The sequence below is a fragment of the Lampetra fluviatilis genome, chromosome 53 (genome assembly GCF_964198595.1).
Source record: "Lampetra fluviatilis chromosome 53, kcLamFluv1.1, whole genome shotgun sequence".
NCBI lineage: Eukaryota > Metazoa > Chordata > Hyperoartia > Petromyzontiformes > Petromyzontidae > Lampetra > Lampetra fluviatilis.
Window position 1 is genome coordinate 4747467 of NC_136327.1, and position 17067 is coordinate 4764533.

The window sequence follows — 17067 nt, forward strand, 5'->3', positions numbered from 1 at the left end:
TGGTGGCGGGTTTAACGACACATTTATATTTTTACGCGATCTAAAAACCTGTATTATGGAAAATGTAGTTTGCATGGGGCAATGGGTGACGATATCCCACCATGCCCATATGGAGACACGTATTTAACTATGCATCGATCCATCAACTGCAATTGATTGTTGCATTAGCCTATGCATCGATACTTATTGAAGAAGAAAAAGAAGAAGCAGCAGCAGCAGAAGAAGAACGTACAACAACACGAATAAAACGGTGGCCTATAACTCAAAAGAGAATAGCAGTAGATTTTGGAATTCCATCATTACCTGACATTGTGACCAATTGAACGATTTGCTCGGAGGTGGTTGCTGGTGCACAGCTACTTGGCTATCGATATATAGGTTGGATATGATAACTCTACCCTTTTTTTTTTATTTTACCGCGTAAGGACCCACTGAGCTATATCACTCTTTTTCAGAGGTGACCTGGCCACAAATGATAGCTCAACGAAGTGGCTTATCACGTGGACAATTTATAGCAACCAAATACACTTAGCGCACGTTTCTGCATGTGCAGGGAAGAACCGGAGGCCGCGGAGAAAAATCCACGTGACCGCGGGGAGAAAATGCAGACTCCAAATATCCAGCAAGGGGTCGGGATCGAATCCACAACCTCCTGTATACCAGGCGAGGTAGTTAACATCTCCTAGCCACCGTGATGATGATGGGAGAGAGAGAGACACGCAAACTCCAAATATACAGCAGGTGTCAGAATCTGGATCGAACCCACAACCTCCTGTATACCAGGCGAGATAGTTAACATCTCCTAGCCACCGTGATGACGATGAGAGAGAGAGAGACACACAACTCCAAATATACTGCAGGCGTCAGGGTCTGGATCGAATCCACAACCTCCTGTATACCAGGCGAGGTAGTTAACATCTCCTAGCCACCGTGATGATGATGGGAGAGAGAGAGACACGCAAACTCCAAATATACAGCAGGTGTCAGAATCTGGATCGAACCCACAACCTCCTGTATACCAGGCGAGATAGTTAACATCTCCTAGCCACCGTGATGACGATGAGAGAGAGAGAGACACACACAACTCCAAATATACTGCAGGCGTCAGGGTCTGGATCGAATCCAAAACCTCCTGTATACCAGGCGAGGTAGTTAACATCTCGATCAGGTTGCGATGGTCAGGTATCTCGTGGTGAACGCTGGCCGCTAACCACACACCTGCTGCTGATGCACACAACTAAGAACACAAAGTGATTTAACTGCCGTTGCAACCTCCTTTGCTACTGGTCACCTTCCCGTGACCTTGCCGCAGTAGTTAGGATATATATGATCGCCTGTGTATGTGTGTGGGGTTTGTGGGGAGCGGTAGCACGGTATCACAGCGGTAAGCGCGCTGCACTACAAACCCGGAGACCCGAGTTCAATTCCCGCTCACGGCCAACACCAGTACGGTCCTGGGCCTCCCCTAGGTCGACTCAGCCTAAAATGAGCGCCTGGTGCAATGTATATGTAAACATGGGCAGAAGGGAGACAAAGGCGGCCAGGCGTGGTGCTGGCCACCCACCCCCTTGTGTGTCGTTCCGGCCTTCATAGGTGCTCGCTAACAGCACTTGCCTTGATAACCTGTATGCCTGTCTGCGTGCGGTATTTACTGCAAATTGAGCATGCTGTTAGTGGGGCAATATTTATACGTGGTATTTGCCAACGAACCAACACATTTGCGGGTGAAGTAATTGACACAAAGTTTGGAACATTTGTTTAAACGAAGCGATAATCGGTGTAGGAATCGGCTACTCGTTAAATGCGCGCTTGGGTTCATTAATTGCGTGAGTGCACCACTGGCAAAACGCGCTTTCGGAATCTTAATTCGTGCCGGACGAGGAATCCGATGAGTTATGAAGTCGGGATCGAACCCACGACCTCCTGCATACGGTAGGGGTGCGGGATCAGCAAAGTTACAATATAAAAAAAGGATATCCGAGCAAGATGGAGAAAAGTAAGCAAATGGCTAATAAATAGCGGTACAGAAGGATACAAATTGCGCGTGTGCGTAAATTCCTGTCGATTTGTCAACACCAAATGCAACCCTTGGGGTTAGGCAGCAATAAAACAACAACAACAGTCCAAGTTGAGCCCACATTTCCCCTTGTTGCGCCGAGATCGGGATGTCATTCACAAAGTTTCTGTTCAACCCCCCCCCCCCCCGGTTGCGATCGGCGCTTCGTACCGGGCTCGCGTCGAGTTGCGATAAAAACATTAACAAGTCCCAGTCCGCACCGAGACAACACCGTGCAGTCCCGCAACTGCATTTCAGCACGAGCAGCAGCCAGAAGCAGCAGCAGCAGCAGCCAGAAGCAGCAGCAGCAGCAGCCAGAAGCAGCAGCAGCAGCCAGAAGCAGCAGCAGCAGCCAGAAGCAGCAGCAGCAGCCAGAAGCAGCAGCAGCAGCCAGAAGCAGCAGCAGCAGCCAGAAGCAGCAGCAGCAGCAGCCAGAAGCAGCAGCAGCAGCAGCCAGAAGCAGCAGCAGCAGCAGCCAGAAGCAGCAGCAGCAGCAGCAGCAGCCAGAAGCAGCAGCAGCAGCCAGAAGCAGCAGCAGCAGCAGCCAGAAGCAGCAGCAGCCAGAAGCAGCAGCAGCAGCCAGAAGCAGCAGCAGCAGCCAGAAGCAGCAGCAGCAGCAGCCAGAAGCAGCAGCAGCAGCCAGAAGCAGCAGCAGCAGCCAGAAGCAGCAGCAGCAGCAGCCAGAAGCAGCAGCAGCAGCCAGAAGCAGCAGCCAAAAGCAGCAGCAGCAGCCAGAAGCAGCAGCAGCAGCAGCAGCCAGAAGCAGCAGCAGCAGCCAGAAGCAGCAGCAGCAGCAGCCAGAAGCAGCAGCAGCAGCCAGAAGCAGCAGCAGCAGCAGCAGCCAGAAGCAGCAGCAGCAGCAGCCAGAAGCAGCAGCAGCAGCCAGAAGCAGCAGCAGCAGCAGCCAGAAGCAGCAGCAGCAGCCAGAAGCAGCAGCAGCAGCAGCCAGAAGCAGCAGCAGCAGCAGCCAGAAGCAGCAGCAGCAGCCAGAAGCAGCAGCAGCAGCAGCCAGAAGCAGCAGCAGCAGCCAGAAGCAGCAGCAGCAGCCAGAAGCAGCAGCAGCAGCAGCAGCCAGAAGCAGCAGCAGCAGCAGCCAGAAGCAGCAGCAGCAGCCAGAAGCAGCAGCAGCAGCAGCCAGAAGCAGCAGCAGCAGCCAGAAGCAGCAGCAGCAGCAGCCAGAAGCAGCAGCAGCAGCAGCAGCCAGAAGCAGCAGCAGCAGCAGCCAGAAGCAGCAGCAGCAGCCAGAAGCAGCAGCAGCAGCCAGAAGCAGCAGCAGCAGCAGCCAGAAGCAGCAGCAGCCAGAAGCAGCAGCACCAATGATCGCCGGACGTCGACCCTGTTGGGTTCAACCGCGACCGCTCGCTTACTCACTGGAGCAGGAGTCGGGCGAGTCGAGGAAGGCGGGCGTCGCGCGGAAATACTGCGGGTTCTCGATCACGGGGATGCGCTTGAGTCCGATGAGGACCGTGTCCGGGCCGCCGTCCATGGAGGAGCCGCTGCCACCCGACGCGCCGTGGTGGTGGTGGTGGTGCAGGGGGCTCGCCGAGTCCTCGCTGCCGATCACCGCCGGCACGGGGCCTGACGAGTCGACGCGGAAGGGGGGGAGAGGAGAGCGGTGGGCGCGCGACGGGGGCCGGCGTCGGTTAAAGCGTCGCGGTGGCTAGGAGATTCATACTCGTAGTTCTTTCGGTAAAGTCACGTAGGTAAAAAATGAAATTAAAATGAATAAAAAATAAAAACAATAAAATCACGACGTTTCGGAGGCAACACAAGCTTCCGTCTTCAGGCGGAACTGATACAGATTTTTTGCTGTGACAGTTTCACCTGAAGACGGAAGCTTGTGTTGCCTCCGAAACGTCGTGATTTTATTGTTTTTATTTTTTTATAAATTTTAATTTCATTTTTTACCTACGTGACTTTACCGAAAGAACTAAAAGTATGAATCCTTGCAGTCACGAAAGCTTCAAATCTAGAATGGCTAGGAGATGTTGACTACCTCGCCTGGTATACAGGAGGTCGTGCGTTCGATCCTGACGCTCGCATATTTGGAGTTCGCGTGTTCTCCACGTGGTCGCGTGGATTTTTCTCGGGGTCCTCCAGCTTTTCCCCTCCACATTTAGAATCGACGTGCGTTTAGAGTATTTGACTGCTATACATTGCCACCAGATAAGCAACTCCGTTGAGCTTTGATTGGTGCCCAGGACGCTTGTGAAACAGAGCTACTGTATATAGCTCAGTGGGGTTTACCTGGTAAAATAAATAAAAACGAGTTTATTTTACAGTTTAGTTATCTCATTCGCCTGGTATGCAGGAGGTCGTGGGTTCGATCCCGACCCTGACGCCTGCTGTATATTTGGAGTTTGCGTGTTTTCTCCCCATGGTAGCGTGGATTTTTCTCCAGGTTCTCTGGTTTTTCCCTCCACATTTAGAAACACGCGTTCCTGAAATAGAGCGATATAGCTCAGTGGGCCTTACCTGGTAAAATAGAAAGAATTTCAAGCGCTCAGGAATATCTCTCACACATAATGAGGCTACTTCGCAGTTGTTCAGAGTTTAAAATCCTTTCTCGCAGTAGCGTCACCTGTTTCGTGTCTCCACGTTACCTTCAAGCACCTCCGATTATTACGGTTGACTACGTACGCTGCTAAATAAGTTTAACATAAATACGTGCAATGCCATCATCTAGGCGACATGGACGAGGTTAACTTGAATCATAATAATAATACCTATGGTGCTGAGTCGTGGTTTAGTGGTTTCCGCACGCTGCGCTCTAAACTCAGCCACCTGAGTTCAATTCCCGGCCACGGTTAACATCAATGGCGAGCAATATCTAAACCGGTCCTGGGATCCCCCTTCACCAAGACACACTGTGCCCAGTATGGTGAAGTATGGTCAAACATCTCCCCCCCCCCCCCCGCCCTCACTAATATCGGCACGGCACACGAGGGAGTGATGTGGCCACCGCCACGCACAGTACTGATGCTTACACATCGCAGCAGGTAACTTATTTAAGGCTGAGTCTACCTAGGGGAGGCCCAGGACTTCATATAATCGCTACCGATGTCAGTCGTTGGCCGGGAATGAAACTCGTCGCTGGGTTCATTGCTCAGTGCACTAACCACCCACCACCTCGGAGGCGTGAAAATCACGGGACGGATCACGAGCAGAGAATATCTCAGATTAGCAGATGAGGATCGGGAGCACAGCGTGTTGGTTCATTGTTGCGAGCGGTGCATTGGTACGCGACTGACAACACGCAGGGAAGACTCACAGATTTTCCAGAGCAGCTGCTTATACAAAAAAAAGGTATGATCCTGGGAAAACCAGGACATGTAGCAACACTACCCAGTTTGCCTCTGCTCCAGACATAGATCCCCCTAGAGCCGAACAGACTGTTGGAGCAAGTGTTCGTGAGCGAGCAGTTATGAAGGTCGGCACGGCACACGGTTGAGTGGGTGACCGAGACCACGCCCGGTCGCCTTTGTCTCCCCAGTGCCGATGTTTTATACATCGCATCAGCTACTCATTTGATGCTGAGTCGACCTAGGGGTGAGGCCAGGAGCGGTTCAAATAATCGTCACTGGTGTTGGCCATGAAAGGAAATCGAACTCAGCTCGCTGAGTTGGAAGTGCGGCTACCCGCTGCACCACCGCTCCCCCACGGACAGCCAACAACGACAACAAACAGACAGCCACGCATACACACACACGCACGTGCGCGCACACACACGCACTGAAGCCCCATCATCCGTGCGAGGCAGAACTCGGAGCACCGATGGGACCCCGGTGCTCGCCAGTTGCTTTCCGCAGATTACCGCTGGGACGGCGAGATGTGTAGGAAGCGGAGCGGTGGCACAAAATGGTGTGTAAAATACGCAGCTTGCCGACATTACACGCACAAATGGACGAGCGCACTGAGCGGCAAAAGCCTTCGCCGTTCGGGCGGCAAACGCCGCAGTGGCAGGCTGACAAACCGCACGCGAGACGCTTTTTTTTTGTCTCGATCGCACGTCTCGAGAAATCTCGCGGTGGCTTTTTTAAATTTTATTTTAGCGGGTCCGCTGAGCTGCACGGCTATCTTTCAGAAGCGAGCTGGGCACACATTTACAGCGGCCAAACACTCTGAACGCAACGTCGCTTCTAAATGTGGAAGGGATGATAATACCGGAGGACCTGGAGAAAAAACATGCGAACTGAAAATATAAAGGTGTCAGGGTCGGGATCGAACCCACGACGACCTCCTGTATACCAGGCGAGGTAGTTAACATCTCGCCATTCTGGCACCCAAAAGTCAGGACGAATAGGGTAATTGATTTACTTTAACAAATAACGTAGGGTTATTTTATTTATTTTACCAAATGTTAAAATCGAATTCCATTAACATTAATGCATACGTAAATTCTCTTTTGAAATTAATTTAGTCTTTTTTTTTCTTCAGATTACAGCTGTGTAATCTTAAAAAAAAATCATTCATTGATTATGTTTTGTCATTCAGGGTTCTTGGTCGAGTTTTGTAAACGGCAGTTTCGAGGTGACCCCCTAAAGGAAGAAGAAAAATAGATATTAAGAATGATAATATATCGTATTTTAACTTAATGAATAAACAATAAAAATGTTGTAATGCATGCATTAAACGAAATGAACTAATTCTCTTTGTCCTGACTTTTGGGACCACCCTACACATTAAGTTGTCGAGCTCCCTCTCAATGCACTGCTGGATGAAGGTGTCCCATCGTGTCGGTTATGGGGGTTGTTTGACCATACTTCACCACGTGGGTGGAATGCAGGTTTGTGGAGGAGGGCCAAAGCATCCCAAATTTAAACCGCAGAGTGCTGACCACTATGCCACCGCTCCTCCTCAGAGAGATATTTTTTTGTGTGGATATTGGAATACTCACACAACAAAACGCACTCTCGTTAAAGTGTGAAGTCACGTGGCGGGTTTTTTTTTATCTCGTGATATTTTTTATTTTGCCGGTGGGTCCTTTTTTGCTGATATCAACATTTTCCAAAGGCTATTTCGACGGAGGTAATCTATTCCTCCCACTGTGACCAAACACAAATAAATATTGCGAGGGTTCCATGAAGGGGTATGTGAGCGGGTGGGGCGGTGTTGCAGTGGTCAGCGCGCTGCCATTTTAATCTGGTTACCTGGGTTCCATTCCCAGCCACGGCTATCACGAGCGTTGAGTGAAATCTGAAACCCTCCCTCCCCTCACCAACGTGCACTGACCATCAGGGTGATGTATGATAAAACAACCGAGATGACCGACACACATCCAGCAGTGGATTGACAAAGGGCTGTTAAATTTCGATTTAAAGCTTTCGTGACTGCAGGGATTCATCTTCTTGGTTCTTTCGGTAAAGTCACGTAAAATAATTATTTTATTATGTTTTATTTTTATTATTTTATTATTTCCATTCTACGTGACTTTACCGAAAGAACCAAGAAGATGAAAAGGGCTGTTAACTAATGCAGCATATATTTCCTTAGATGAACATGCAGAGACAAACGTACAAACATTAATGGATGTATAACTTAGATACATCTGCGTACGCTGAAGGTTAGACAAATAAAACAAATTAAAGGTACAATAGCACGTGAAAACATGGCAATTTTTAATGCTCATTGAGAATCCCCGTCCGTATGCACGAATCGTATGAAACGAATCGCGCTGTTAGTGGTCGCTATTGAAAAACACGTCCATACAGTCCTCGAGGAAAGCGCAGGTGCCATGCTCCTTAGGAGTGAACCCTTTTAAAAATTATTTCGCGTTAGCTTGGAACGTCTACCAGCATTCGGAAACCTTTAGAAACCTTTTACAATTAAACTAATTGCCTGAGGCCTTGAAAGGGGATATAGTGACATTTAGGAAGCCCAAGCAAGCATCGGCGCATGCTTTAAGTACATATCTAAAATGTGACGACGTATTTAATCAGAGATTTGGAAAGCGTTCCACACACACACATTTCACTCTTGGGTCCAGACAATTCGCCGTTAGTTCCTGCCAACATCATTGGGCGACTGCCAGAATTGTGATGCTGGTTGCTACTCCTGGCAAAAACGTTGTGTTCACGTGAGGACGTTTAACTTTAATGCGTTTTAAAATTTATTTGTTGAATTTTATTAAATGCGTTCATTTTTACGCTGTACATTTTTATTTGTACATTTTTCAATTTATTTACTTTTGCATTTATTTATATTTTGTGTTTTAAATAGATTTATAACAAAACATTATTAAATGTATATTTTTGTTTTATGCGTTTTCATTTCATAAGTTTTTTTTATTCATTTATGTAATATTAAACATTTATTATAATTTTTATACATTATTAAATGTATTCACGCGACGACGTTGTAAAATGTATTTATTTAATGTTTTAAATCTACGTATTTTTATTTAATAGATTTTTATTTTGTACGTTTTTGTATGTTTTTAAATGTATTTATTTTTATTTCATATGTTTTTAAATGTCCTTATAATTTTTTTGTAAATGTATTCATTTTTATTTCATACGCTTTAAAATGTATTTACGCGACGACGTTCTTATTCGGCTGTGTCGGGTGGTAGAGGGCTTTCAGGCGCGTCGTTGGAATTTCCACTCACGCGGCCTGAGCCACAAGTCAATTAGCAGTGATGATCAGTGACAGTTGAGAGTGATGGTAACTCCAGCACAACCCGACGCAACTTAAGAAACCAGGCACCTACCACCTTGCAACACAGTTTTGCCGGCATGTAATTACATCGTTAGCAATTAAACAAAAGATCCCACGTGTTAATTATTGTCAGGTGAAGTTGATGATACTTTCCGCTCAACTTTGCGCCGTGCCAATTGAGAAAACGTTCGTGCCTAATGTGCGATGTAATGTTCAATCATTGCCTTTTGTGCGCTAAAATAAGGCAGTCTCCGAATTTCAGCGTGAGCCGTCTGGTTCAGTCACACGTGTTATGTGTCCCGCACGCTTGCCCCGTGACCGATGCCGTAAGGCAAATCCAAAATAAATGTTGGCACTCCCACAGATATTTGACGCTGCCGTTGCGAAACGTTCAGCGCCACTCGACCTGCCACTCAGAGGCCACCGGTTCGATCTCCTGGCAAGGCGACAACCCTGCATCTGTTCACCCAGCGGCGTGAATGGGTGCCACCATCACGGACTGAGGCGATCGGCAGGTCGCGTGCGGTGGGGTAAAGTGTGGGTACTCCCAATTCTTCCTGGACTTCCGGGGTCAGCGTGGAAGAGTAGGCCAAAATTCCACTCCTCACGGGGTCTTTCTCGAGCTCTCTCTTGTGCAGTAGTGGAGGCCCTTCCACCAGCGGTGACGTGGACAACAGAATACCAACAGAGTTGGATTGTGACTGCTCTAAGGAAGATATCAGGATAGCCTCGGTCAATCTTGACATTATATATTCGTGGGAATGTCCACCAGCGACCCGGGAAAACCCTACGGCAGATCTCAAGCTGCAATTCTCACATTTACCCCCCCACAATGCCATTTGTCTGTATCACAACCAAAATAAAAAGTGGTCCATGCTCATACAAACAAGTACTTCCACCCCAAGCAAACAAAAAAAAGTTTCAGCCTCGAAGATTGTGAGTGAATGCTGTTGGCAAACAAACACTTTTGGACGCATCACTCGCGTGCCTGCATGACAGATTGACTTGTGGTGAAATGCCACCCTCAAACACTGTCCCCCCCGCCCTCCCTCCCTCCCTCGCCCTCTCAGCACGACACTTTACGCCCATCCGGAGCCGAGAGTCGCGATCATCACTTGTCTGGCTCTAGCGGCTCAAAAGAGCGCAGCAGCCAACGCATGCAGAAATAACTCAACGTATTTGTCAAGAACGCTGTCCCTCAAGACGATATAAATGGGTGACATTTGGGGGTGAATACCCCGCCCCCCTCACCTCCCACCGCCCCCCCCCCTTTCACAGCAGATGTGACGAGCAATGTCCCCTAATTCTATCCCACGTCATTTGTTCTACATTGTTCTGCCCCCCACACCCGCATAGTAACCTTCATCTGTGTTACGACAGTACCAAGGAAATTCGCTCAACACATTTGTCGCTGCCCATAAAGAGGACAACTTCATATTGGAGGGTGGCATCTCACCACAAGTCAATCTATTGTTCTAGATTTGAAGCTTTCGTGACTGTAAGTATTCATATTCTTAGGTTTTTTTCAGTAAAGTCACGTAGGTAAAAAATAAAAATTAATAAAAGTAAAAGTATGTTGCATGCACGTTGAACTTCTTTCGCACCCTACATGGCCGGTGACAGAGTGGGCCACCAGTGGAGGGAACCACTCCTCGGGGGACCACCTCCGTGGAGACGGAGCGATGAGCGAGGCAATCCGTGACGGAGCGAGACGCAGCTGCATGGCATCAGTGCTGGGGCTCATCAAGCAGTGGATAAATCAGTGCTGTCTGATGGCGATATTATTTCGTGGAGGTGGCAACGCCGCAGCTACCTCGACCAACATCGATTTCTCAATCTCGCAAATACGTGCGACAAATTGCGCGTGCCTAAGAATCGATGTCTTGTGATCAGCTTATGGATTGTGGCATCGCAGGACCAATGGGGGGGGGCGGGGTGGTGGGGGGGGGGCGAGTCGTGGTGGACGGGGTGGGGGCTGGTTGGCATCAGCGTTGGCAAGGATTCATCCATCCAGCAGCAGCGTATAGAGCCTGGCTCAATGCGAGCGGGGACGATTGAGTGGCAATGGCGGATTGGCGACCACGTGTCTCTTTGTCAGGCTGCAAAAAGAAAGACAAAGATCCCCCGTACAGCCTTAGCGGGCTGTTGGGGCAAGTGCCGTTAGCGAGGAGCGCCTATGAAGGTCGGCATGGCACACGTTGGTAGGGTGGGTGGACAGCACCACGCCCCGACGCCTTTGTCTCCGGAGTGGCGATGTTTACACACCGCACCAGGTACTCATTTGAGGCTGAGTTGACCTAGGGACGGCCCATGACCGGTTCAGATAATCGTCACCGGTGATGGCTGTGAGCGGGAACCGAACCCGGGTCGCCAGGTTCATAGCGCAGCACGCTAACCGCTACACCACCGCTCCCCACACACACAGCACTCACTCGCACACACACACAGCACTCACACGCACACAGCACTCACACACACACACAGCACTACACACACAGCACTCACACACACACAGCACTCGCACACTCACACAGCACACACACAGCACTCACACACACAGCACTCACACACAGCACTCACACACACACAGCACTCACACACAGCACTACACACATACAACACACACACACAGCACTCACACACACACAGCACTCACTCGCACAGCACTCACTCGCACACACACAGCACTCACACACAGCACTCACACACAGCACTACACACACACACACAGCACTCACACACTCACACAGCACACACACAGCACACACTCACACAGCACTCACACACACAGCACACACTCACACAGCACTCACACACAGCACTCACACACACAGAACACACATAGCACAGCACACACAGCACAGCACATACACAGCACTCACTCACAGCACTCACTCGCAGCACAGCACTCACACACAGCACTCACACACACAGCACTACACACACAGCACTCACTCACAGCATTTACTCACAGCACACAGCACTCACACACAGCACAGCACTCACACACAGCACTCACACACTCACACAGCACACACACACAGCACACACACACAGCACTCACACACTCACACGGCACACACACAGCACACACTCACACATCACTCACACACACAGCACACACTCACACAGCACTCACTCACAGCACACAGCACTCACACACAGCACAGCACTCACACACAGCACTCACACACAGCACAGCACACACACAGCACTCACACACACACACAGCACTACACACACAGCACTCACTCACAGCACTCACTCACAGCACACAGCACTCACACACAGCACAGCACTCACACACAGCATTCACTCACAGCACACACAGGACTCACTCACACACATCACTCACACACAGCACAGCACTCACACAGCACTCACTCACAGCACTCACACACACACAGCACTCACACACAGCACTCACACACAGCACTCACACACACAGCACTCACTCACAGCACTCACACACACAGCACTCACACACAGCACTCACACAGCACACACTCACACACAGCACTCACTCACAGCACTCACACACAGCACACACACTGCAGAGCATCGCAGCCGATGCATCTCGGACGACCCAACAACCCGCCCGAGGCTGGGGCTGCGCGCTACGCATGTTAAAACCAAGTGCCACACCCAGCCAGGCGTTTCCAAAGGGGGCCCGGCACGGCCACGCTTTGAGACGCGTCAACCCCGAGACGCGCCTTATCACGGCTGCGCCTTCCTTATCGCGCGCGCGCAAGCGGTGTGCCGCGCGCGCTGTTTCGCGTGTGCCGCGTGGTGGATAAGGCGGTGGCTGGCGGTGGGGACTTGCCGATGACCGGTACCAGCGGTGTCAATATCGGCGTCTGTGGAGGAGGCTCTTGAAGGACGCGGCGACTGCTACTGGGCAATTGGAGGCAGTCGCCCACCAGCAACAACGGAGCGACGCTCACAACAACGAGCGGGGCTGCCCGGTGGGGAAAGCGCAGCAAGTTGGAACAGTATGGGGGCACAGGTGGTGCCATCGGCCAGGCATCTCAGTCAGTCGACCGATGGCGCCTGGGTCTGTCCCGTGACCTCCTGCCAGGGGGCGTTCGACACTTCACGTGGCCTCAACGTGCACGTAGCCTGGCACAAGCGCCGTGGTCACCGCCACTGTGTGGCGAATGGCGGTTCTTGTTGTTGTTATTTGTGACGTGGCCACCCTGCACGGAGTTGTAACCATCTTGTCGCGATGCCAAGGATTTTCAATTTTGGAGTTTGTCCCTGGGGGGAGACGTTGGCCAGCGGTGACGTGGGGTGGCTATCGAGTGTGCAGGGCGGTGCAACTGCGTCAGGGCGCCGCGGGCTGAACAGACCCAAGCGCTGGGTTGAGATGAGGGGGTTGGATGGGTGGGTGTGGGGGGCGGTGGGTGCCGCGGTGGCTAGGAGAACTACATCGCCTGGTACACAGGAGGGCGTGGGTTCGATCCCGACCCTGACACCTGTTGTATATTTGGAGTTTGCGTGTCTCTCGCTCTCTCTCCGTGTGCGCGTGGATTTTTTTTGTCCTGGCCCTCCGCCCCCCCCCCCCCACATTCAGAAACTTGTATTTAGAGTATTTGGCTGCTGTAAATGTTCACACGATAGCCAGGTCTTTTCTGAAAAAGAACTCTATAGCTCAGTGGGCCTCACCTAGTAAAAAGATACAAAATACAAAATAAAAGTGTATAGGTGGGGGCACCCCAGTTTCATTTTTGGCACCAAGGCAAAAGCCGATCGTGCTACGCCACTGACACCGAGAGACTTACCCCGTGACCCATACAGTCTTACACAGAGACGTTCAGACTCACACATACACTGAGAGAGACCCATATACTAGGTATATATAACCTATAACAACATAAACTCATCACGTTCGGTAATAATTATGTGGCTTTAGAATAAAAAAGGATATAAAAGTCGACGTTTCAGGCAACACCCCTTTTTCACAACACACAGATAGGCATCTCTGGCCTCTACCGCTCTGGCCGCTCCGTGAAGAAGGGCCATTGATTAAAACGTCGCCTATTATATGCTTTTTCTATCTAAGGCCGCGACGTTATTGACGAATGTGTTGAGTTTTTGTTGTTATTTGTGCCTTTGCACCCGCTGCCAATGCAGTACCACCAAATAGTGTGTTTGCTATAAAACTTAAATATTAGCATGGAGCCCACAGACTAACACGGGACCCACATTTTCTGTCGCTCTGTAATACCACCGCAGCTTGCGGTTGATTCACAATCGCTTCACGATAATAACAATCATCATTTACAGCTTGTTGTCAATCCACGTATGGTGGAATACCCCCTCCACCACCGCCCGCACCCGTCGTGTCAGTCATGGGGTGCGAATGACCATACTTCACTTCGCTGGGCAGTGAGAATTGATTAATGGTGGTGGTCGGGATTCGAACTCGGGGTCTGGCCGGTCGCGCTAAACCCTTGCCACCGCAACCACCGTCGCCACATCGCCCCAATGCCGTCGCTTAATTACCGCTATAAAATATAACATGATGAGTTTTGGCTGAACTTTATCTCCGCGTGTGCGAGCAATGAGTTGTTTGTCGTGCACCCCCCCCACTCCCCCACTACCAACCACCCCCACCGATCGCCTAGAGGGTGGAGAGATGTAAGAGCATCTGGCTTGACCTGTTGCCTAGCACATCGTATTCCCTGGCTCGCAGCCTCTGTGTCCCGCCGAAACTTGAAGCGCGGCTGTACACTGAACCCTCAACTCCTCCGGCTGTTTGCACTGGCATTCAAGACGGCGTAGACTTCCCGTGCGCGGATTTGGCTGGCTTAAGAGCGAGAGGTTTTTGATACAGCCCGGGTGGGGGGGAGGGGTGGGGTGGGTGGGTTGGCGGGGGTGGTGGTGGTACGGTGTGGGAGGTGGGGGGGGGAAACCGGACAGCAACAAGCAGCCACCAGCCACGGCGGTGACGCCGCCCAACGTTCACGGTTCGAAATGTCCCAGCGGCCGCCCCGATTAATGCTGCGGCTGCTGCAGCCGCCGTAGTTAATGACAATTGTAATAATGCGAATTGTGATTTTTGAATGCAACGCGCAGTCCCCTTCGCGCACGGTGGACGTTAAAGATCTTCGAAAGGGAGCAGGTGCCATCGTGTTACTCGGTGTCAGGCAGGGTACACATTTGCCGAATTCAAAAATGACACCGCAAATTACGCAAAAAGACAAAAATCCCCCGTAAAGCCTTAACAGACTGTTTGGGCAATTGCTGTTAGCGAACACCTATGAAGGCCACCACGGTACACGAGAGGAGTGGGTGGGGCCAGCACCACGCCCGACCACCTTTGTCTCCCGAGTGGCGATGTTTACACACCGCGCCAGGTACTCATATGAAGCCGAGTCAACCTATGGGAGGGCCCTGGACCGGTTCAGATAATCGTCACCGGTGTTCGCCATGAGCGGGAATCGAACCCGGCTCGCCGAGTTCGTAGCGCGACGCGTTAACCACTGGGCCACCGATCGCCCACTCGAGATCACACACACACCAGCAGCAGCGATCATCACCGCCCACTGGCATCAGACTAATGCCCCGGTGTCGCACTCGCAACCGAGACTCATCCCGATTCTCCCGAGTTTATCACCTGCTGTCAAAACTAAAATTTACTTTGCAACACCCGTTGTCAATTGCGCGCGTGCATTTGCTGTTGATGTGCGTATGCTTGTATGTTGAACTTCTTTCGCACATTACGTCGCCAACCGTGCTTATCGGAGGTGTGGGGAAAGGACAACAAACTAAACACTCTTTGGTTTTTTCGGTATATTATTTTATATAATTTTATTTTATATATTTTTTTTACCTACGTGATTTTACCGAAAAAAACAAAGAGTACGAATCTTTGCAGTCACGAAAGCTTCAAATCTAGAACAAAAAAGTAGGATACGAGTTTTGAACCTAGATTTTAAAATGCATAGCTCCAGTAGCCTTCGAATATCGGAAGGGAAGAGCGTTCCAGACGGCCATCGGAAGCGCATCTGAAAGCGCGTGACGCAGTGACCGTCTCAGTTCGACGGTTAGCCAAAAGCCGCTGCTGCTGTTGCGAGGACGACCAGAGTTCACATGACGGTCTATGCACCTTGGCGCGATCAGCAAACTATTGGGGCTCCTGTGCGGCAAGCACTTTGTGATGGGCGCGACCTACGTAGGTAGCCCCATGTCCTGGGCCTGCAGAGGTGAAGGTGCGGCCCTGCAATTGCTAGCTTATGCCACCCCTAGTGGCTGTTTGGGCCTACCCCTAGCGTGGCTCGAGTGGCCACACGCGACTAACTGCGATGCAACAATTTCTACTCGCTGGCTGGACAGACGTGGCGGGTGGAATTTAATAAGGGGCCGTCCATAAATGACGTCACTCACCTAGGGGGGGGGGGGGGTCAGACATTTGTGACGATGTGTGACGAGGGGGGGGGCGGTTTGAGAAATATGACGTCACATTAAAATGCGCAACTTTAAATAAATATAAACACGTTCTACTTAACTAAATAGACTTTTTAATAAATGTTTTCTCCTACAACAGCAGAGTGCAGCGCCACATCAAATACGCACTACAATGACAATAGTTTAAAGCGATTTGAAGCATGTTTTATATATTTTGGGGGGGGGGGCAGAGCTTTGTGACGTCATATTTCATGGGGGGTCTGACTTTTTGTGACGTCGTGTGACGAAGGGCGGCGGTGGGGGGGGTCAAAAATGGTCCAAACTCGCGTGACGTCATTTATGGACGGCCCCTAACCGCGTTCATCGTTTCAACCGCCGTGCCGGGCCATCGAACCGCGCTTGCATATTGCGCCGCCAGCCATAAATAAGAAAGGAGGTGCAACTTTGATTTCCCAAATCCCAGACATTTCCATCACTGCCCTCGTGCGCTGTGAGCATTTCCGCAAGCGGTTTAAGCGAGCGCGTGTGGGGGGGGCAACAGTGGCAGCAACGGGTGGCGGACCTGCACTACGACCCCGGTGACCCGAGTTCGATTCCCGCTCCCGTTCAATAACAGTGGCGAATATTTGGACTGGTGCCCCAGGGCCTCGCCCTCCCCCCCCCCCCCGCCCCTTCCCAGGTCGACTCAGCCTCAAATGAGTAGCTGGTACGGTGCGTAAACATCGCAACTAGGGAGATAAAGGCGGCCGGGCGTGGTGCTGGTCACCCACCCCCCCCCCTTTCGTGTGCCATGCCCGCTTCCGTAGTTGCTCGTTGACAGCGCTTTGCCCTACAAGTCAGTTCAGGCTATCCGGGGGGATCTTTGATCGTTTTTTGTTGTTGTTGTGATAACGCGACGGAAGGTTTGACATTGAGTTGACAGCACAAAGTTGCAGCAACCCAAC

General features: G+C 50.8%; 1 protein-coding gene across 3 annotated transcripts in view; it reads right to left on the reverse strand.

The window, feature by feature from the left end:
* The window catches only part of LOC144949313 (BDNF/NT-3 growth factors receptor-like), a 283555-nt gene that overhangs the window by 105813 nt on the left and 160675 nt on the right, over positions 1-17067 (reverse strand). For all 3 annotated transcript variants that reach the window (XM_078879268.1, XM_078879269.1, XM_078879267.1), the window contains one exon: positions 3428-3634. In XM_078879268.1, the coding sequence (XP_078735394.1) occupies positions 3428-3634 (207 nt within the window). The remainder of the gene's footprint in view (positions 1-3427; positions 3635-17067) is intronic.